This window comes from Pleurodeles waltl, chromosome 7, assembly GCF_031143425.1.
Source record: "Pleurodeles waltl isolate 20211129_DDA chromosome 7, aPleWal1.hap1.20221129, whole genome shotgun sequence".
Taxonomy (NCBI): domain Eukaryota; kingdom Metazoa; phylum Chordata; class Amphibia; order Caudata; family Salamandridae; genus Pleurodeles; species Pleurodeles waltl.
Genome location: NC_090446.1, coordinates 1415546548 through 1415571221, shown reverse-complemented (window position 1 = coordinate 1415571221; position 24674 = coordinate 1415546548). Strand labels below are relative to the sequence as shown.

Below are 24674 nucleotides of genomic sequence, written 5' to 3'. Positions count from 1 at the left end.
TACAAACCCTAACAGGCATACCTATCCTCCATGGTGTACAACTGTATAGGAGGAATACACAAAGACCAAGGCCCAACTGCCAACAACCAGTCATGCAACCCAGAAGCAGGCAGCATCTACTAAATGGCCAATGCAGGAAAGTGGCAGCTTTAAAAGAAAAAAGAAAAGTAGCATTTTCAAAATTGTAATTGAAAAATCCAACTTCATAAAAAAAAATAAAAAAATGATTTTTCGTTACAGTTCCAAAGACACCAAATATTAACTGCTAACCTGTTCCCATTTGAAAGTTACAGCTTATTAAATGTAATAAGATAGCTCCAATGTTATCCTATGAGAGAGGTACACCCTGCAAAACTGAAAAATTACTTTAAGATTAAATCTTCAAACTACATGCCCTCAACCCCTATCCCCTTTGAGCGGATTAGGACCTACCCTATGTGTGACATGTGCATTAAAAAGGAATGGTTGGACCAGGCAAAAGTTTTAATTTGCAGCTTGTTGGTGCAGCTTTAAACTGCCATTTCAACCTGGCCAGGTCAGGCCCAAGACATGTTTAAGAGGGCTACTTGAGCAGGGGGGGGGGGGGGGGGAACAATCGATGCTGCAGGCCTACTAGTAGCATTCAAGTTACAAGTTATGTGAACATGTAATACATTTAATTGCAAATGCCAAGTAAAGTAGTATTATGACAATTGGGAGTACCAAATGTTAACATGTTTTAAGAAGTGAGGACATGCACTTCAGCACTGGTAAAGGGCACAGAGTCTCAAGACCAGCCAAAACAAGATCAGCAAAAAAAATGGGGGAAGAACAACCTAAGGCTTACAAGCCTAACACCTCATTTTAGATGTTGATTTTCAGGGGCCTGCAAAGGTCATAAGTGCAGGCAGATAGTCTATCTAGCACAGGCCTCAATTCATCACTCACAAAGATACTATACTAGCAGTGTCCTTTTGCATAAATAGAGACTATTAATATCAACATAACATGCTCACTAATAAGTTATATGGGATCAACACCGCCAGCTCTGATTAATATTTCTCTCATAACCATAATGAGACTTGACATCTTTGATTGAAGGCATAATAAAACAGGAGCTACACCCATGCTTTCAAATCAAGTAGAGCATCTGCTTGAAAAATTGTAGTAAATTCAGTTTTTTTTTTTTTAAGGCCTTCTTTAACAGTTTCATGTGGACATGCAAAGGATGCTATTGTGTCAGCAGTCACAGTTCTCAATTTGCTAGTCACAGTCCAGGCGGAGTTAAACATGCTTGGCAAAATGGGATAATAATGAAGAGGTCAAAGTGGGTATATGTGCCCACGTATCCAGAGAATGAGAGAAGAGCATGGATCTTCACTGGATGCAGTTGAGAGCCTTGAGGGGGTCTTAGATGCAGTAGGTGTGGCCATGTAGGCTTACCTGGACAGCAGTTACAGACATGTAACTGACAATTTCAAGATTCAGAAGAATGGCTCTCAGTTGTTGATCATAGGAGAAAGGGGTGGCAACAGTGTGTAACACATGGGCGCCCAGGCATTTGATGCATATGACTAGAAAGCAGGACAAGTTCACGATTAAAGCCAGTTATGTATAGTACAATTCCACTAAGTGTAGACTGCATGCATATTAACCCAACATGATTATCAAGCATAGGTAGGTCACCAGATGACAAGGTCACTGGGACACAACATTTCCACTTCTGGGTTTCAACTTAACAAATACATGAATTCTGGGAGCTATAGTCTTAGCCTAAATAAAATGAACAAACGGGACCAACAAACCTGCTAATTTAAGGAGAAGAACACCATCTCCAAGCACTGCTTTTCAGCTCAACACAGTTTGGATTGGGCAGAGATTACAGGACACAGACCTCTTCATGGTAAGTTACAGAATGCTTGGTAAAGAAGATCCTCTACTAGTAGGTAGGATACCTCCATGATTTTTCAGCAGAAGAGTATTCCTCAGGCACAGAGGACCAGGCCTAAAAGGAAGAAAGCTAAAATTCTTTTCTATATTCCTTGCCTTTCTGTACACCAGTTTGCAGAGCCTTTAAAATCAGAAAAGGAACACTGGTTAAAGTGGAAGATCAGGATATACTCTCGCCTGCAACAGTTTCTCCAAATATTCAATTTTGTTTAAAAAGGTTAGCAGAAATAAATGGGAAAAAAGAAAAGAAGAAAAAAAAAAGAAAAAAAAAAAAAAAAACACACACAACACACACACAACCTTTAAATGCATCTCATATTTTGCCCATAGCAACCTGTTCAGCTGTAGTATCCAAACCATAGATTCAATTTCACCTGAAATTTCTCTAGAATGGAGCGGTATGGCACTGTAAGAGGTGTGCAATCAAGCCTTGCCTGATCAGAAAGCTACATGGGGTGAACCTTGGGGGAGGTCCTTTAGGTTATTATAAGTGGTACATGATGCACCACCAAAGTGTTTGGAAGGGTGACGCACCAGCCACTGGCCGAAATATGAAGCTGTCATATGTCCCCCTGCTCCTGCTAGGGTAAACATTTTCTAATGCTTGGTTAGGTCAGGCTAATATGGAGCAATTCTCCGGTACCTATTGGTTGAGTGAGGCTGATGTACGTCTACTCTTGATCCACTGTACAGCTGCTGTAGTTGAGCACACTGATGAAGTGAGCTTGAGTCGTGTGAGTGAGACACCGGCAGCAAATAGCCATGTAAGCTCATTTGTTAATCCTTTGCTGTCTCACATTTTCTCCTGTAAACAATTGATACCTTGTGGTGCATCCGATTTTGCCAGTGGTTTGACTATTCCGATATCATGGGAGACCACCATAGCTGAGAGGACGTTCTGTTAGGAGAAGGGGAGCAGATGGGACACTCTTGATTTGCGCTCTTGGCTTTCTGGACCCTTTATAGATAGTCCTGGCAAAGATACAACAAAAATGTCACTAACAGACAGTGGAAGTGCTCAAGACCCTTGAATATTAGTGCCATCTACACTTCTATTTGACTGTTTGTGGTTTACAAGTACTTCTGCTGTAGACTCTAGAGGGAGGGTAGCCTTGCTGCATGTACCAAAAGCCCTGGCTTGCTTAAGAGGACAGACAGAGAGTAGTCTGCCCTGGAGGATCTGTTGGATGATGCAGAAGACAATTCAAGGTCAAAATATTACCAGGGCTGAGTAAGACCAGGGTGCTTGCAGCTATGGTGCTGCTATCAGGAGGAAGATGCAGTAGGGACGAAAGGGGAAGGAATTCTTTGGAGACATTTGGGGGGCAAGTATCAGACCTGTGCTTCATTGCAGTTGGCCTGAACTTGTGACTTTCCCCTTGTCTAGTGCAACTAGATAACTGAGTGCATTTTGTGCTTGTAGGCTCTATTTTCACTTAAAATAGAACTAAATATCTGTTTCTACAGATCGCATTATAGTCATTCTGATATTACATTGCTCGAAACTGTACTCAATTAGATTTTTCTTTTGTTGTTTCCACTGTAATACTGTTTGTTTGCTGCACAAATACTTTATATATTCCTTCTAAGTTAAGCTGCACTTCTTTAATACCAAGCTACAGATCGCAGGGTTAAGTGCAGGTTAATTTAGTAAGTTTTGTGGGCCACCTTCATAAGGAATGTGGGTGTTATCAGAGTAGGGCTACCATCCCTCTCTACCAATTACCTGATTTTCTTTGCACACTCCAAGTCTGCCCCTTGGCAGGTGGAGTAGGAAGCCTTGTAGACGCAGGGATTTTTTATATGAAAAGGTAGGGTAGGGAAGGGTCAGCCATTCTTGGCACTGGACCACATGCCAACACTTAAAGCTGTAGCAGTCCTTCTGCTTACCACACACCCTGAGGTGGGTTAGGAAAGTTACCCTCAATTTTTTCCTAGGAGGGGTCGGGAGTCCACAGGATGCCAGAGTTAGATTTATTTTTCTAAAATGAAAAAAAGATGGACCCGGGCTGTGTTTGCATCAGGCCACACCTTCACCCCTAGAGTATCCCACTGAAGCTAGATCACCTCTGTGGCTAGTTGAAATTTAGATTCTTTTAGGTGTAGTTTGAACTTCTAAGCTGGCAGAGAGAGTAGTTAACCTCCCCCATTCTGCCTCTACCAGATAACAGACTTTTGTGAGCCAAGTCCTCACTGGGACTCAGCATAGGGTGTTTCTGTAACCCTCTCCACACACTAAGCCATGCACAGTGGATTATGTTCAAACAAGGGTTAGGTACAGGTCAAGCACTTATTCACAAGACGCATGGCAAAAGCCTGTGCACAGTACGGTTGTGCAGGGCATAGCTACAAGTTTGACCCAGCACCCCTTCCTCTAGTGCACCTGAATGTAGCTCATGCATCTTTGTTTGCTTTGTCAAAGAGGTAACTGTTCTAGATACAAAAACCCAACAAACAATGAAAGGCTTCTTAAAAGGAAAGTTGAAGTTACATTTCAGATGACAAACAGCAATTGCTGAAGAAAAAATACACACTAACAAAAAAAAAACAAAAAAAAAAAAAAAACACACACACCACATTTATAGAAGTTAAGGCTACATTTTAAGGTTAGCAACTGTTGGACTTGACCCTTTCTGCATAGTCATCATCAGATGTTTGCCTTCACTTGTGCGCTCTTCCTAAAATATGAGTGAATTGGCTTGTATCCAAATTGGCAACTTTAATTTACTTCCAAGTCCTTAGAAAAGTGGCAATACCTGTGCCAGAGACTGTATATTATGTGATATGAGCATGTCTGCTGCACTAATTGTGCCGCCCACTTACATAGCCCTTTAAACAGGTCTCAGGCTTGCAACTTAAAGGCCTGTGTGTGCAGTTTTACACTGCCATGTCAACCTAGCAAAGTAAGCCCTTTGCCAGGCCCAAACCTTTAAATACATATAAGTCACCCTAGGGAATTCTTTGAACAGTGCAAGGTCAGGGTGCAATGTAGTTTCCTGGGGTAATACTGAACATTTTTGAAGATGTTCCAGATTGCCCTATAGCAAACAATCCTACAGTGCCCCTCTCTACCTAATACTAAGATGGCAGAAACTTTCTTCCCCTGTGCAGAGGCCTGGTACACACCCAGAAGCGGTGCCATGGAAAAGAGCAACCCCTCCTCTGTGGTCTTTCCAAACCGATTCTAAGGCAGGTCCTGTCCCACTGGGCCTGGTGCCCAACTGGCTAAGACAAAAGGAAGGGTCAGACGATGGTGTTTGCTACACCTCGTTGTTTCACATACTCCTTAATTACTAGATAGAACAGTAACACTCCATACTAGAATGCATCCCAGACAGTGCCCACCTTAGCAAAACCTGGTTGAGGAAGTCAGATTGCCTACTCAAGTGAAGGTCTCCAAGTTTGCGAAGATCACAAGCAATGTATTGGCTCCCCAATATGTTGTCCTGCCCTTGGCAAGAGGGGAACAACTCACTTTACATACAGGGAGAATGGTGAGAACCTATAAAGTAATATTGGAATATTAAAAGGCATTGGAGGGAAAAAAAAAAGGTTTGTGTTGCAGACTACTGCTACCCTCCCTCAATCCTGCAAAACCCGAAAACTTGAGGCCCATTTCTCTGCTTCTATTGGTTTGCCTCTGTGGCTAAAAAGCATGCGAGTGTCCAACCGATTGAGTTAATTGATGCACAGGAGTTACTCCATGAGACACAAACAGGCTTCTGTCCTCAGTTTAGTACAAAGTCACCTCTGTGTTAACAGGTGAATACCCAAGACAGTCGATTGGTGGTGGGGGGATGCTGGATTTAAGTGAAGCTCTTGACACAGTTTCCCACAACACTTTGCTGAAATGGTTTTGGAAGTATGGAGGAGGAGGGGGTGCTGCAGTTGCTGCAGTTTGGACTCTTGCTCTACGAAAGACTGCTGGTTTAAGGATGACAGTTCTTTTGTTTGTAGGTGACTATGCCTATCCTACAAGTCGCAACTGTCGTCCCAACCTTACCGGCTCACTAGCAGCACCTCACCAAAAACACAATAGTAAAAGGTGATTTGTGGCAGCCTTTGCGCATGGACATCTCCGGAAGTGTCGTGGTTAAACTGAGATTTACCATTCAAACACAGGCAATGACAAAGATGCAGTAAAGTTTCAATGGTTTTTATTTAACACAACTGCAATTTAAGATATGTTGCATGGGCTGCAATAATTAGGATACTGAACAGTGCACAAAACAGAATTGTGAAAACGAGAGTCATTATTACAAAGACCCGAACCATCTTGCAATGGCATGAAAAAGACATGTGGTGTGATATGCCCTAATACCCTAATATGATAGGCCTAACCTCCTACCTAAAGGAGACCTGGGTTTGCCATGTCCATGAGCGGAGCCCCCCCCCAACCCTTGTTACCTTGGAATGAGGTCTCTATCCCAGACTCCACAGGGACACGAAGACTGGGTCAGCTTCAAGACGATGTGCAGCATCGTTATCAGTGATGGTGGCGATGACCTCTGGTCCGAATCCCTCTGATTATCTGTCTAAAGTGCGATGTATTTATACAGATCTACCAGGACCCCTGACATAGGTGTGTTCCCAAACAATAGATCAGACATTCTTGGGACTGCAAATTATTATAAACAAATCCCTCGAAAGTATAGAGGGGGGAAATCCCTTAGCGTGAACACCTACTGTTTGTCTTTGTCATTGATCTTGATGCCTTAGCGCAGTGGCACTGATAATGCAAAGCATAAACAAGTGGCCTAACTATAAACAAGGCAGCCATCTTAGATTAATTAAATGGGCTAAGACAGAGCAAGCTAAGTAGGTTAAAAGTCACTAGGTGACGGGGGCACAAGTCTGCAAACCAGAGGCTAAGCTAACTCCTCTTATCCCATTAAAACAAACTAGGATTCAATACACAGTGGTTAGCTTCCTTCCTCCAGGGTCATACCTTCAAGGTGGTTCAACAATTGGTCACTTCCAAGGTGATGCTGCTGGAGGATGCCACAAGGCTCATCTCTGAGGCCCCCCTCCCCCTTTGTTCAATCTGTATATGCACCCCCTTGCTTACGTCATCGAATGTCAAGGATTTAAGATCACACCATACACAGATGACACACAGCATATATTAAAAGGATATCCACCTCATTCATTCAAAACTTTGTTTTGCAAACATTTAACACTGTTCCTGTAGATAAAACAAACATATGCAAGAAGGGCTACAGCATTTCATACTCATTTGAATATTTAGGTCTACCAACATCCCTTCTGGGGCTGTGAACTCCTCCACATGCATCTTCCCCACTATCTACACAAGTACTACCACTTTGTCCTCCACCACATGGGGCAGCACCACCCAAACTCACCAGTTTCATTCCCACATATTTCAACTTATGTTGCCCTGGACCATTTCCTACACTCTCACCCGAACATGCATCCTGAACACCTCCACAGATCCTTGAATACCCCCGTCTGTCATCATTCTCTTTTCCTCCAAAATACCCACCAAAACTGAATCCACTTCCTTTGTGAACTCCTTCATGCAACACATTTGAATCAACCTCAAGATCACCAGCAATCTTTGCAATATCTGTTTTGTTCCACCACGTTCCATTCTCCCCCATGAATGACTGAGTGCTTGGCAACTCTAACCACCTTAGTAACAGGATTATACTTTGACCCCCCCCCTCTCTTTTGAGATGAGGCCTCCTCACTTTAACTCTATCCCCCACACAAAACTACACCTCCTTCACACTTTTGCGACTGTCATAGCTTATTTTGCTTGTAGCTTGCAATCTTTCCACTCTCGCTCGGACTTGTCTGATATCAGGAGTAGCCTTACTCCTCATAGTTTCATACACCACCCAATCAGGAGACAGCTCAATAAATGAATGCCTACCTTTCAACAAAATGAAAAGAGCAACTCCCATTGTAGAATGAGGCATGTTGTGATAAATTATTTCGGCCACAGCCTCTTGCACCAATCTTCCAACCGGATTAGCCATCTGAAAAGTCTCTTTAAACAACCTATTCACCCTCTCAAATAAACCAATTCCTTGTGTACTATATAAAGCAGTAGTTAAATGTTTCACATTGAAGCTCCTCACGAACTCAACCATGTGATGCAACACAAATTGAACACCATTGTCTGTAATTAGAAACCCAGGAATTCCCTCACTACGAAATAATTCTTTCTAAAACGTGTATGCAATCCATTTAGAATGATAGTCCACTGATATCAGAACATACCTTTTGCATTCAATCTGACCCCAGTGGGACCAATAAAATCCATATCAAGCTTCTCCCAAGGTCTGCCAGGGAATTGTACTGGACCAAACGGCACCTCCATAGAAAGCATACCTTTTATCAGCACCTTTACATTCACTGCAATTTCTGACCATCATCTCTACTTGACTATCCATACCCGGTCACCAATACAAACAACGATCTCCTAGTGCCAGTAATCACCACATGTCCATTATGAGCAAGTTTAATTAATCTGCACCTCAGTACACTTGTTGGAACCTACCGTTCTCCTCTCATCACCAGGTCATTTTCCACATTTAACTTTTTTTTTTTTTTAAATAAAAGAAGTCTTAATTTTTTTGCTACTCGCTTTCCTCCAGGCTGGCTGTCACAAACATATTTCTTAATAATGAGTACTTGACAGATATTCCCTACCTGCTGCTACTTTCCAAGACTGTCTAGAAATGATTTCATCCAATACGAACACCCCATCAATCATACCAACTACGTCATCCTCATCTTTGTCTAATTTCTCTGCAGTACTGGGTACCTGACATTTCGAAAGAAAATCCGCTCGGCAATTTTTTCTACCAGTGTTATGTTAAATTAATTCAACTTAGACAACAATTTTGTAAGCCTAGGACTGGTCTCATTAAAACTAGTCAATCCACAAATATACCAAAGGCTTATGATCAGTGACTATTTTAAACCCTTTGTAAGTTGAAATTTGATTTGCACCCCCAAACGCAAGCCAATGCTTCTCTCTCAATCATGCTGTAATTCTTTTCAGTTTTGGAAAGACACCGGATGCAAATGAAATTATATGTTCTTGCGTTCGACCATTTGGCTCAATACAGCACCCATACCTACTCCCCTAGCATTAACAGTAACTATGGATGACACCTTCCCTTGGAAAAGTTGCAGAGCCGGGTTTTCATTATCAGAGTTTAAGTGTTGAATATTCCTCCCACTCAAACTTTGATCTACTCCTTAAATGTTTCCTCATAGGTTCAGTTTGAAACATAAAATTCTATACAAACCATGAGTAATACTCACACAGACCCAAAAATTACCTTAATTGGTCTTTACCTTTAGGAGTAGAACATTTGTCAATCACCATTAAGAGATCTTCCTTTGTTAAAATTCCCTGAGCTGAAATGTTGTGCCCCAAGCAATCCACAGTCAACCAGAAATTTACACTTTTCCTTCTTTACTGTGATCCCATGATCTGCTAAGACCCCCTAATACTTTATCCAACTTGTATAAATGTGTTTTAACTGACTCCGAGCAAATGAGGACGTCATCCTGATATGCCCACACCCCATTTTCATCCCAAAGGAGTTGATACATCAGTTTCTGAAAAATGGCCGCCGCCGAGGCCAACCCAAATGGCATTCGTACAAAACAATGCCCCAAATAGCATATCAAAAAGGTAGTAAAAGAATGAGAATCATTGCTCAACTCAACTTGATGGTATGCCAATTTGAGATCAATTATGGAAAATACTTTCATCCCTGCCCCCGCCAAAACTGTGGCAACATATCCTGGGTTCTTGGTAAAGGGTTAACCGTCCACCAAAATGTTCTTATTGATAGATCTTAGATCCACACAATCTAAAAATCGGTGTTCCTATTCGCCACCACAATAGGTGAAACCCATTGTGCTAAATCTACTGGTTCTATGACCCCGTCCACAAAGAGATCATGTAAATGTTCTTTAAGTATCTCTGATGCTTAGGGGCACATTCCATACCTTGTGTACACTAGGAACAACCCCTAGCTTAAATAATATTTTGTTTATATACCCCTTTACCAATTCCTAGTTTGTCTCTAAAGATAGATTCATGCTTGTTCAGAGCATTTTGCAAAGAATCAAATTTTCTCTCAACCATTTCCACTAAAGCAACTGGTCTCTCCACCCCAGAATTTTATAACCTCTTAGCTATATAGTTTTGTACTTATGATCTACTAATATTTGATCTCATCATGAAAATAGCCCATCATGTCTATCACTTGACCATCAAAAGCAATGGTTTTCATATCAGGTGGTGCTAATGTAACCATTTTCATGATGCAACCATAATTTGATATTAAAACCACCTGCCCAGTCATTACCTTACATATTAGATTTTTAGATAAACCCAAAGCTGGTTTGGAAGGTCTATCAACTACCAGTACACACTTATTTTTTAGATCAAAATCATCCACATCTTCATGTCATAAACGTTGTTGTGACTCAAACGTGACTGTGAATTCTTACACACCTGTGCAAAATGACCTTTTTGCATTTCATACACATATTCCCAACTGCAGGACAATTATCTGCATTAGCCATGTGTGACTTAAATTAACACACAAAACAAATTATACTCTTATTAGTTTTTATCGCATTCATTCCAGGCTATGAAGCAGTTGACAGACTGAAGTTGAAATTGTTTTCTAGTCTGTTGACCGCCTCTGTAAGATCATCCCATTGGTCAGATGAAGGTTGCGGCTGATAGGCAAAAATTCTTTGTCTTTCTGTTTCAAGGCAATTATATAAAATTGCTTTTTTCTATTGGCTGAAAAATTCAGACCAACAAAGGCAAATAAAAACTTTCAAAGGATTTATACCAATGGTGCCATTTAAGTGCAGTCATTCCTGATTCATGGAGAAACACCACTGGTAAATTTGCAGTTTGCATAGCATCGATAGATTCTTCTTCTTACTTGAGTAAATGAGTCAATAGTAAATAGTATTATTTTCATAAGAACCATTGTTCACCGAATAACCATTCTTAAATCATGTCCATTAAACCTCCCTAGGCCTGGCTGCCAACAGAAACTGCAAATGCATTCAGGAAATAGTAAACAATCAGCAATAATTACATACAATGCAATAACCAATGAGAGACCAGCTAACAATTTGTTGAAACCAGCATTTTTCCTTGACAGATCTGAATACGAAGAACACGCAAGTCTTAATTATTTAAATCTATTTATTGTAGCATAGTGTGTGAGTCATTGAATAGAGATTCACTAGATTCAACATTGAAATCAGTCAACGTTCCACAGTACAATGTTAAACGTGCGATCGTCTCTGGATTGTGAAAACTGCACATGTGCAAATCACTTCAGCTGCTAGGTTTGTGATTTACATCATGCTAAGTTGAGAATGTGCGAATAACCGTATCCACGTTGATAAATACACTGTGCCTGTTGCCGTGATATTATTTGAAGTTGAGCAGCATACTGATGTTCAGAGTTTGCGTGCCTAGAATGTATTTTCACTGCATGCTAATTCCGGTGCTCAACGTATAATTCAGAGCGTGCGAATCACTGAGAACCAGACTGTCTTTAAAGACTTAAGCGTGCGAGTCACTGTGACTCACAACGTGTGCAGTGTAATGTTTTCGTAACTCGCGCACAACCCTTATGTTCATTTAGCTTCTTATAACTTTAGAAGGTATTCCTGGAAGAATATGAAACAGCTTGCACCAGCCCTCCTCGAGAGGATAGCTGGACACTAAGGCACGCTGCTCCTTTATTTACAAAAGTAATAATAAAAGTCAATAAGTCACCTTACCAACATGAAGAGATGAATAGAAATGAGAATGTCAGTTCGGGATGTGAGGATGCTAATTTTTGATAGCTGATACGCGAATGTTCAGTAAAGGTGTTGACAGCTGTTCCCGCTCGTCACCAATTTGTGTGTGATCCAGAAACAGATCAACAGCACCCAAGAATTCAAGCAAACATCGTTTATTCTCATACAGTCAACACCGGTGTCACCAGCAGCCACTCCAGCCAAAGACAGCTAGTCAACTGTCTATCCTAGGATGCTCCGCCCCAGCCCCCCAGGAGTCTTAAACATGACACCCGGCAACCTTTCGTAATAAGCACTGTACAATACAACATAACAGAAGGTTTGGACCTGGCAAGTAGGTACACTTGCCAGGCCGAGATGGCAGTTTAAAACTGCACACACAGACACTGTAGTGGCAAGTCTGAAAAATCTTTGCAGGGCTGTTCATATGAGTGGCACAATCAGTGCTGCAGGCCCACTGGTAGTATTTGATTTACAGACCCTGGGCACACCCGGTGCACTATACTAGGGATTTACTAGTAAATCAAATAAGCCAATCATTAAGAGACCAATCACCAATATATTTTAAGCAGAGAGCATACACACTTTAGCATTAGTTAGCAGTGGTAAAGTGCCCAGAGTCCTCAAGCCAATAAAGACAAGTCAGAAAAGAATAGGAGAAAGAAGTCAAAACGTTTAGGGGGAGAAGCCTGCAAAAAGGGCCAGGCCCAACAGTGGGACATTCAGTGCTGCAGGGCCACTAGCAGCATTTAGGCACCTGTAGTGCACTTTGTCACACTGTGAACAAGACCAGTAGGTCGAACGAGTCGTTGGTGATGTTTGGTGATTTATAGGACTACAAATAAAGAGTATAAACAACTCTCCTGAAGTGTAGCGTCACAGTTAACTGTTTATTTTTAATTTGGAGGAAAGGTACATTCCTCACGACTTCACCAGCAATGAATGCGTGCCATAAGGAGGACCGTTTTTTATTATATATATATATATATATATATATAAAAATAAATAAACACACACACACACACTAGAAAAATGGATGGAGGCAGGCAAAAAGTCGGGTGGGGGTGGAAATGACCCTAACATGGTCAGGTTTAACACCCATGCTCTAGGTTGTCTTATTTATTTTTTTAATAAAAAAAATAAAAAAATCCTTCTGGATCTTGGTAAATAGAGGTAGATGACTCAAATTGTCATCTCCAATCTAACTTTATTCAGCCCAAAGCCGAGATTGGCCTGCTACAGTTCTTCGTGCCAGACTTCGTCTGAGGAGACGTTTGTACTCTTTTCACAGAAACAGTAAGTATAGTTACTGTTGAGAAATGGTGTATAAATATTCTCTCATGACAGACTTTCTTTGCAACTTCAGTTACATTAAGGTTATATGGCTGTAGATTTGGGGGTGGGTCACTCAATTCCAAAGCCTTTATTATTTGTCTGGGTGTGGAACTGTGAGCTTTCAATTATGTTGGAGAGTTATCTGGCCAAGAGGAATTTTGCTGCTGTTTTTGTTTTTTTGCAGAGGGAGCAGAGAGTCTCAAGGCTTGACAAAGGATGGCTATGATGTGCCTTGTGGAAATAACTCTATATTTGTTGGTGGGGCAAATCTGTATTCAGTTGGTTAAGTCTGATCCCATCACGATGGGAAGCATTAAAACCCATTTCAGACAGTGATCGCGATGCAAAACTTGACATGCAGTTCTATATACTGAAAATATAAAAACTGTATTATTCTGCAACAGGCTTTGGGTTAGCCATGCTAAGCCTGAACAATGTCTGCACAATATCCAGGAGATGTCAAATATTTCATCAACAGGTTCCTCCTGGAGCTGCTTTTATGAATTTGCAGTGTTGACAGATCTGAATTCCATTTGCTTGCATGTACCTCAAATAAGTTATGGTGTGCCCCTTCCCTGGGTGTATGTGAATGCTGGGCAAGCAGAGTCTCCATGATTGGTCTGATAGGAATGTAACCGAGTGTTCTAGATGAGGGAGGGTTCCAACACAATTTACAGCACTCTGTATGCCTGAGCTAAAATGAATCACAGATTATGGTGGGGTATGCACATAGATTTGTATACTTGTAGTAAATATAACATTTCTATCGGATCTTCCAGTGACAGTTTAAGTAATAAAGAGAACACCAGGGACCAAGCATACTTTGTAAAGAAATACAATGAACCAACACTCAACCAATGTTGTGCACAGTCACAAGATACCTAGGAGGGCAGAACAGTACAGAAGATGTACCTTGAGGTTGAGAGGGAAAAAGGAAACAGCAGGACGCTGGAAGTGGTTGCGGTTTGTGCAGTCTCTCTGATGAGGTTGGAACGTGGAGTGCATCACCCAGGTCACAACTGATACCGTGCAGCATTGCAGAACACGCTACTCCTACATTATGAAATCTTGTATTCTCGCTGGTACAGCCTTGAGACATGTGCATGTGGTTATGGAGCGCTACAGTTAAAGGATTTCAGATAGAGTAGACCCGTTTAGAGGTCAAACTCGGAAGTCTCTCTTCTGGTTTTGGGAAGAGTTTAGCCCACTGAGCGATTGGGATAGGTCAGCTTTGTGTCAGAACTTGGTTAATTCTTCAGCATACGAAGAGACCTAGACTAAAGCTGCAGCTGTGTGCGGTCATCAAGATCCTAAATGTGGTCCCATGCAGGGGTATTTTTTAAAGAGTCGCCCTTTACACAAAATAGGCGGTAGGCTTTTCTGGGAAGGCCTTTACCATTAGAAGGTATTTAATCTCAGCAGAACACAAAACAAGTCTGAAAACAAGGTCCCACCCCATGGGAATTAGCTCATCTTGACCAGAGTACAAAACTATTCAAGAGGTCGTCTCACCTTTACTTAATAGCTTTTCCACTTTTCCCAATGTGTGGAACTAATAATGTAGCAGTTCAAATGTGAGCGTTGCAGTCTATCTTCAGTTTAATGATCTTGGAAAAATGGGTGGCTGTGCTGTCTTAATCAGAAAATATGATGAAGTGATTCACTCTACATCACGTTGTTAAATATCCAGGTCAACTTACCCACACTCCAGAGATAATTTTAGGTTTAAGACTATTGGGTGAGTTTTATGTTCAACACATACGCAGGTCTAATTTGTATATTATTGAAACATCTCAAAAAGACTGCAGACCTATGTACATGGTCAGAGGCACATGTACTTAAAAAACGTCTTTAGAAGAGAGATTCGCTCTGAGAATAATAGTTAATTTTTGTTTTGATTGCTTTTTTAAAAAAAAGGAGTCAAAATGTTGGTCCTACATTGGGGCAGCCCTCGGGGATACCAGAATGTTATTCCAGATCATGGCACAAATGGAGAAGGCCTGTTGCCATGGTTTTAAATCTGCCACTTTATCCCCAGTCTGCTGGTCTCCTGGCAGTGTGTATGCATAGAGCCCTTGTAGGTTTCAATCTTGCCAGCAAGGTAGCCAGGGAAGCCATTTGTGATTCATCTTTCATTAATCCACATTATAAACACAGTAAAGTACTGTTGAGTTTGGTAGCAGTGCCTACAAATCACGGGACAACTAACCACAAATATTTTGAACGCAAGTGTTATAAAAGATTTCTCTGGGCTTCTACAAGTTGAGCAAAATAGTGTTTTATATACATTTCTGATAACAATTCTGCATAGGTGAACGGTTAGGTAGACACCTCGCCACTTGACTGTAGGTTGGTACTCTATCGAACTTTTCTCCTAACTTAAGTCACCAATAGTTCATCACACGTCCTCCCACCCACCCCCTTGCATCAGTATCCTAATCCTCATCCTCCAAGTTTCCGATCTTCCCCTGGCCCCCATTTCAGTTCAGCTTAGGCTGGCCAAATCAGATGACAAGACGATCACACCAGTTTCTCTACCACTTCTTCACCCTGCCATCACACCAATCTATTCACAATGGTGTCCTCTGGTGCATCAGTTCATCCTCCTGCCCTTCCCTGCAAACCTTAAGCAGCGTACAAGTGCAGAAGGTTTAACTGATTTGTCTCACAATAATCATTATTTCTTTACACTGGGTTCCCTCTACACCAGGCTTCTCCAACCAGTAGCTCGTGCGCTACTCGTAGCTTTCCAGCTACCTGCGAGTAGCTCTCCTGTACGTAGCCTAGGCTATTAAAAGCTTTTGTTAGGTTGAATTGATATGTATGTATACCACAACAGAAAAGTGCGTTCAAGATGAAAATGTGTGTATTTTAAGATCTCATAATTTCCAAAATACATTTAAATCTAATATTTGACTGATAAATACGCAACATTAGACACTAATTATTAATATTACCCTTGTGTCACTTGCATTACAGCTATCGTAGTTTTGTATTACCCATGTATAAGCACCTCAAATTTACAAAGGCTCTTTTTCATCACTGCTAGCAAAACTGCTGCTAATCTTGCATATGTTGGCCACTAGTTCATTCTTGTCTGATGTAGTCAGCACTATTAATATTAGTAGCTCGGGGTGCTTTTCACTGAACTGAAGTAGCTTGATACTTAAAAGTTTGGAGGCCCCCCTGCTCTAAACAAGCCTACTGCAAAGGACTCTTCTCCTATCTGTACAAACAAAAAGCAGCCTGCAAGTAACTGCTGTAATTAACTTACTTTTGAAGGCACTGGCTAGTTGGCATGCTTCTTCTGGCCTCTTCTCCCACGCCGTGTTTTCTTGTGTGGTTTGACTTCCGGCATCCTCGGGGAAGTAGAAGTGGGCACAGGTCCGCTGGAGATGGTACGGTCTTTTGTTGCACAATCAAAATCTGACGTAGACAAGGGGAAAACGCATCGAAATTCTTCCTCGTGTTTCCAGCTATAGACTTTGTTGGCTAAATAATCGCCCACGTCTCTCTGGTATTTCTTTTTTAGAGTTTCCGTGAGGTTATCTTCGAAGGTACTCACTTTAGCTTCAATGTTCCTTTTTATTTGGGCGCAGTGGTCTGGTGAGACCAGCTTCTCCAGAGCTTCTTCCAGGAGCGCTATTAGTGACGCAAGCTTTTCTGCCTCTTTTACCGCCCGCTCGAGGGTGAGCAGCATAAGGTCGAAAGAACACTTGTTGGTCACTGCACACAACTGCTTGTTGATTTCAGGGAGTGCCTGTAAATGTTCCACACCACTTTGTAGAACTCTAAATCCTCTTGGTATTGTTTTCGTTTTGTAATATTCCGAGAGGAAAAAGGAGTGCCATAAAAACAGTTTTTCGCGTTTCTTTAAAGTCTCAAGCTTTTCTATTTTTTCTTGGACGGCTTTATCCCTTCGCATTTGCCTAGCACCCTCCTGCATAAGCGGTTCCTTCTTTTTGTCAAGTTCTTCAAACGCGGCATGCGTCACATAGCCAATGTCTGCCCTTTTCTTGGGTACTTGGGGCTCTGTGTTACAATTCTGGTCGGTCTGAAATTTATCAGGCTTGCCATGCTTACAGTGAACACTTTTATGACCCTTTGACTTGTTGGAAGTGAAACTGAAAGCCTCTTCTGGCTTGGTGGTCTTTGCCAAGAAGGCTTCTGGACTCGGAATGAATAGCTTAGCTTGTGTAAAGCCAGACTCCCTACATTCTGCCATACTGGTGGTTAGGCAGCGAGCTGGTGGAGCAGTGACTTTACAAGATGAGACCCTTCTTCCAAACTAGTCCTCTCGCTTTGAGAGGACTGTCCCAAAGTGAACAAATGAATTTGCCAACACGGAGAACAATCCTGGTGTCTGATGGTAGAGGGGGCAGAGTTCTGTAGAAAAATAAAATAAAATTGGGTTGACTGGGGTAGAAGCACACATCCAAATACTTACTCTCCCAAGATTAAAAAAGGGGGGGGGGGGGGGGGGGAAGGGCGGTTGAGAAACAAAGCAGAGTAGTGCAAACCATTTGTCAGTCATTAAAATGGGCCATTGGGCTTTATGTTAGCACACCGAGTCAGCAAGACGGAATTAAAAGTGATAGTCACAGACTCACCTATCAAAGGGGAAGTGGCCTGAATTTAAGAAAGGGAGCATTGGATGAACCAAATGTAATCGGAGTGATTTAGGGACGAGACAAGCAGGTGACATCACCTTGTTTCAGTGAACCAGATTAGGGATTTAAACTGGATGGAATGTACCCTTCGTGAATAATAACTGAGTTGGAACATATGGGATCGAGAAGGCAACGTGTGAAGACGACGTTTCATCAAAGTGAGCCCCATCTCATAGGGTATTAGAGAGAATGTATGCTTCATGATATCAGGGTTTAACACAGTCGGGACAATCACTTCGAATTACAAGGCCTTTATTAGTCAGAGTGTGGAACAGTGAGCTTTCAATTATGTTGGAGTTATTTGGCCAAGAGGAATATTGCTGGGTTTTTTTGGGCAGAGGGAGCAAATCAGGGCTTAACACAGTCGGGACAATCACTCTGAATGAGCCTTATATGATGTGCTTATAGATCTGAGAACCAGAAAAAAGGTTTTGAAGTCCACCATCCAGGCCTAAATACTGGACATCAGCAGGGGCAGATATTTGTATTGTTTTAATGTATCAGTGTCCTGAAGAAGGTGATGTGAACCATCATGAATACCACCAAAACACTGTGGAGACTAATTTGGATAGCGATTGGATAGGAATGTTCAGGGCATTTGGACACATTTTTATGTTTTTTATTTATAAGATTATGTATGAAGTGGTTGCGCATGTGCCTAATGACAAGAATGCAAAAAGGAAAGCCCTATTTTGTCTACAATGTTTTTAACATTGAGGTAAGATTAGATGCAAATTGTATTTTATTGTGGGTAAAATATATATATATATATATATATATATATATATAAAAAAAACATTTGTATACATTAAGGGTATTTGTTGGTTTGTTTGGAAATATGGTTTAGAATTGTTTGTGCATTCCCTAGCAAGCATAGCAACCCCCGATTTTCTACAAATAAAAAAAGGTTTTTTAGCACGAAAGGGAATTCTTTTTCAGTTTTATTGCATATTGACCCTGCCCCTTTCGGTCGAATAGGGCGTCTCCACCTTTTTTGATTGCATTTGGTGTTAGTCACACTGACACAGACGCATTAAGTGGACTATATAAAAGGTAATCTAGTAGAAAGAGGAATTGATTGACCTGTTGAAATGAGTTTCACAATATGCAATAGAAGCTAAAATTGCATTAGTTGGTCAGTGTAGTCATAAGCTCATCTAAAAGCCATGGCAGCGGGTAGAACAAAAATAATGACCTCTTCCAAAAATAAAATGATTTGTTTTATGAATGCCTCAGTAGTTCCTTCTTTGATTTACAATTTGTATATCAAAGATGCCTTGATACCTGCAGAATTGATCATATTTGTTTTTACTTTGGTATGGCTCAGAACTACGCCAAATAATTTACTCTTATGAAGAGCAACAAAATAGGTCCTAGCAGCCCAAGGGTCTAATGTTCTTAACAATTGGGAAAAATATATATTTTGGCCCCACTACTGAAAATGATAACAAAAGATGATGAATGAACTCCAGTACAATGCTGAAAGAAGCCTTAGGGGTGTGGAATACGACATCACGAGAAAGGGACTGCTTATTGGGAAGTAAATGTCCCTCACATGGAGGCAGACATACCCCTGCTCATTGAGCCACAGTTGCAATGAGGTCTGGATCCCTGTATACCACAGGGGGCTACCAGAAAGGATAAGGATCGCAGCCTGGTTGATGCTGTTGTTGAGAGGAGAGGACACCATGGTGACCTGTGTGGGCCCGAGCCCTGACAGAGGATCGTAACTAGAAGTGTTGAGTCCCCGCTCCACATGTACAAAGGATCAAAGGCAACTTCTCGTCACATCAGATGAGCGCAGAGGACATCCAACCACTACCCCTGCAGAGCCGCAAGTGTTACTCAACATAAGCAGCTGCTGCCTCCTCCTCACCCACCACCAAGACACTCTCGGAGACTCCAGTCAGGCAATCTCTGCTGGTGCAGGTAAGAGTAATCAAAGGGCCAGAAGGCCTCAGTGGTACAGGTCTGCCAGATATCCCTCTGGTTAGGAACAAATGACTTTTCCAAAAGAGTTACAATGGGACTCCTGAGGCTTGGACTGCTAGTGGGGCCTAACCTGAATATCATATTGAGAGTGGGGAATAACCACCACTGCTAGTAAGAGGGAAATGAGATTCAGGGGTCTGCCTATTAAACACTAGAGCCCTGACCCTAGAGGGCTGTGCACGCCATATTTCACTTTGTACATAAATACTACTTTTGGCATAAAAGACAGGATTTGACTAGACAGTCCTTTATTGCGGCTGTTAAACATACTTTGAGTTGTGGGATTGTGTTCAACACCTTGTATCCACTTCCTCCCACTGCCCCCTCCTCAAACAGCCTGTAGAAGGGATTTCTGTGATCAGTTGCATCTCAAATTCTGTAGGTAGTGACAGATTGGGTGATGTGTACAATGAACTGTATTAGGAATATACGTTTATTGAGAAGCATTTAAATGGACAAAGTAATTGGGTTAATGAATTACCGCAGTTATGGTGATGGGTTTATCGGCCGCTCTGTTTAAAATACAGAGCTGATTTAGTTTACGATATAAACTTGTTTACACATGATTAGGTTTAATGTGCAATAGTCCTCTTTCCTAAATAGGCACACAGAATACTATAGTTCTAATACATATAGATTTAGCAATTGTAATGGTGGATTTCTATGTACTTATGTGAATTTGAAATAGATGGTTAAAAGGGCTGGAGTAATATGCGCCTTGGCTGCCCTGTATAATAATGGCGCTGACTTTTAATGCCAATATACACACTAACATACTATTGGGTTTTGTTTGGAGAGGGGGTGCAGGGGAAGAGATAGTACTCTTTCCGATTTAAGTATTTTGCAGCTTTAACGATGGCACCCATAGAGAACACAAAACAGGCACATGGATTTCGGGAGCTACATTACATACAGACAAATAAGTGTAATAGTGCTTTTCACATGGTTTCATGTGATTCTGGACAAGGCAGTTTAAGTACTTAATTGTTATTAAATAAATAACTATTGTTATTTACAGTACTACTCCGTTTAGTCTGGAAAACTTGTTTTGGAGTTCTGTTACCAGAGCTATGTTATCGGATAATATCTATATCTATATACACACACATACACACACACAAAGACATTGGAGCACACTAGTGTTACTTTATAGAACAACTCATTCATATTGAAGTACGAGTTTCAAGTTATTTGAGCACTACTGTTTTAGAAATTGAGAAGTGTACATTGTATAACACAGCTGTTTATACGTTAAGACAATAACTTTGATGTTTCACATTATGGGTTTATGCCAATGGACAGAATTAGTTTTTCTGGTTCTATTGTCACACAATAGCACACAAGGGACATAATAGGATTGACCACTGATAAATGAGGATCAACTTTCCTATGCTCCTACTATAATATTTAGGATTTTACTTGACAGTAATTACATGTTTGGGAGAGGATTCTGAATTTAACAATGAAATTGTGACAATGACAGGAGTCTTGTCAGGGGATACAAGTGAATATTGTGTGTAAGGAAATCAGGTCCTATCACAGTATATTTGTTCTGCATTTTCTAGCCCCGAGGAGCTTGTGGTAAAAGGAGCCTGATAAAACATGTGTTGGCTGGAGAAAAATAAAATAAAAGCCTGATCCTTGAGAAATATGTATATGAGAATTTGTTAGTGAAATTTGACCTTCTCAGCAGGAATTTATTCAGAGGGCCATAGGAGGTCAGGGCTTTAGAGTAAAAGGCCTCAACCCCCACGATTGGGCCACCTAGTTTCCAATTGCCCTCCGGCACACTGAAAGGGGTTCTGATAATATTCAATGCTAATTATTTATAATTTAAGAGACTAGGTTACTGGTTTGGAGAAGGTGGGTGTGAAACCCTAGTCATGCACGAACAACGGCCCTTGTCAGGGTGCATCACAAGCAAACTCCAAATTAACCGGTGCTCAACCCTCTGGTAGCTTGGCACAGAGCAGACAGGCCTAACCCAGAGTCAGTTTGAAAAGTATTTGTGCAGCACTTCAAACTGTAATAAAGTGAAAATGCCAAAAAAAAAATCCCACAACTGATTAGAAATAAAAGTGTTATAACTTTCATAAAGAAAAAAAAAAACCTTAAACAAAATCCAGTCAGTAGAGAAATATGCAACTTTAAAGATAAGCGAAAATTGAGCCAAAAAGAATAAAGCGTCGTCTGTGGATATCTATTTGCACTAGACTGTGACAAAGTCACAAGTTCAGGCTGACTGAGATTGTGCCAGCTACAATGGCCCAGTTAGGCCAGCTGAAGAAGAGAACCTTAAATCTTGGTTGCGGAGTCGCACATCAAGGACAAGTCTTGCAGCGGCGATTCCTAGGAGCTGGAATGCAGCAGTGCAAGTTTCTGCATCATTTTGTCAGGGATGCCGTCAACAAGGTGCTCCAAATGTGAAATCCTGCATCAAGATGCGTCATGCACCGGTTGGTTCCGAGGAAGTTGCGGGGCTTGTAATGAGGAATCCTGCATCAAGGATGGGTTGTGCAGTGCAGTTACTGGGAAGCTCTGTGCAGATATGCACAGTCCTTGTATTATTAAAGTCTACGCAGCAGAGGCAATGTGTTGGTGCTTCTCTCAGGGTTGCCCCGTGCAGCAGAGTAGATGCATCTGTTCTGCTGAAACCACAGATGAGTTGGCAGAGCATGTTCAGGTCCAGCTACAAGCGGGTCTGGACCACTTGACAGAGTAGGACTCTCATAAGTTAAAGTCCAGGTGCTGGGTTCAAGATTGTTGGAGCCTTCTGTTCCTGATGCTCTAGTCAGGAGGCTCGTCCTCCTTACCCAGGCAAGAGGACAGCAGGGCAGCAGAGTGGCAGTTATTTCCTGGCAGAGAATCCACAGGTTTAGAACTATACTGAAGAGGTGGGGGTTAGAAGTTCTACATTTATATAACTGTGTCCACTTTGGGGTAGGGAAAGCTGCTAGAGGTTTCCACCGCCACCCCTCTCCCCCTTGAGGTATCTGGCATCTCCTTCGTTCCTGTCCTGGCCAGTGTCAAATCCTTTGTGATCTGAAAGGATGGTAGGTGGCAACTCCTCTCATTAACTCAGAGTGGCCCATTCTGTTAACACATATCTTCTCTTGGTCCCACGTCTGGGAGCTGTAACACAAAGGCCAATTGCCAGCTACACCTAGTCATGTGACCCAGGATCAGGCTGCAGGTGACAAATGGTTAGGAGAAGAAAAAACGTCATGTTCTAAAACACAACATTTTCAGAACGAATGTGAAAAAAAAAAAAAAAAAAAAAAAAAAAAAAAAAAAAAAAAAAAAAACACACACACACACACACCACGAATAAAGAGGTTTTTTCATTGCCATTCTTTATACAACACATTTGACCTGTATACCTGCTCCCAATTGGAAGTTCCAATTTATTAAATGGTAACAGAGTGCCCCAAGGATCCTCACTCAGCCCAACACTTTTCAGAGTCTACATGGCCATACTCGCTAAGATCAGTGGACAACACAAGCTTAACCTAGTCTCATATGCGGATGACACCCAACCGATCCTCTCACTGTCCGAGGACTCTGTGCAAGCCAAGAGGAATTTTCACAATAGTATGAGAGCAGTCACTGCCTGGATGGAGGCCAGCTGCCTCAAGCTCAACTCAGACAAGACAGAGATCCTCAGGAGAGACCCCTTCTGCCTGGAATGACTCCTAATGCCCTGGGTAACACCCCCACGGACCATGTGCACAACTTAGGCATCATCCTGGACTCCATTGTATCGATGGCCCGCCAAGTTAACGCCATCTCCTCATCAAGCTTCCACACGGTCTCCTGTGGATGATTTTCAAATGGATCCACCCCCCCGACATGAGGAAGGCAGTCAGTCACCCACGCACCCATCACCAGCAAACTGGACTATAGCAATGCACTACATGCTGGCATTAAGAAGATACTTCAATCAAGACTAAGAGTCCAGAATGCAGCAGCCAGACTCATCCTGGACATTCACCCCCCACCACAGCCAAATCTTCTCCCACCTCAGAGACCTACACTTGTTGACTGGGAGCCAGTGTATCACATACAAACTCCTGATCCACACCGCATAACATAGGACCAGCATACCTCAACCACCGCCTCACCTTCTACACACCAAACAGTTGCCTCCGTTCCTCCCAGCTTGCCCTTGCAGCCATCCCCAAGATCGGGAAAAATACAGAAGGACGACCATCCTTCTCCTACCTAGCAACCCAGACATGCAACACACATCCCCTCAAGCTCAGGCAGACCCCATCACTAAAGCAGTTCCAGAAGTACCTCAAGACCTGGCTCGTCGACTGAGCAGAACGCCTACATTCAGCACCTTGAGACCCTACGGGTGATTAGACACGCTTTACAAATCCTTGATTGAACATTATCCTATGTGAGAGGTAGACCTTGCAGTAGTGAAACATTTAGGAGTTTTCCACTACCAGGAAATGTACAAATTAATTGTATGTCCTAGTTCTTAAATACACTGCAATCTGTGCTGTCCAGGGCCTACCCTACTCGTGACAAAGGTATTTAAAAGGAAGATTTAGGACTGGAAAAGGCTTATGTCATCAGGTCGAAATGGCAAGTTTAAATGGCAGGCCTGAGACATGTTGAAAGGGCTACTTAAGTGGGTGACAATTAATGCTTTAAATACTACTAGTAGTTCTGATTTACAAGCCCTGTGTATAGGCAGTTCCATTTTACTAGGGTCTTATAGGTTGATAAAAAGTGCCAATTGGGTGTAAACCAGTTCTGCCATAATTTAAAGGGAGAACACAAGCAGTTTAGCACTGTTTACAAGTGGTAAGGTGTGCAGAGTCCTTAAGCCAGCAAAACAGGAAGGATGAAGGCCAACTGTTAAGGGATTAACACCCCAAGGATGCCAGGACTAAAAAGTTTCATATATAG

General features: G+C 41.8%; 1 protein-coding gene across 1 annotated transcript in view; it reads right to left on the bottom strand.

The window, feature by feature from the left end:
• Positions 1–24674, bottom strand: part of LOC138247415 (uncharacterized) — a 55076-nt gene that overhangs the window by 14437 nt on the left and 15965 nt on the right. The window contains exon 2 of the mRNA XM_069202050.1: positions 16367–17478. Coding sequence (XP_069058151.1) covers positions 16382–17317 — 936 coding nt within the window. The 5' untranslated portion in view covers positions 17318–17478 and the 3' untranslated portion in view covers positions 16367–16381. The remainder of the gene's footprint in view (positions 1–16366; positions 17479–24674) is intronic.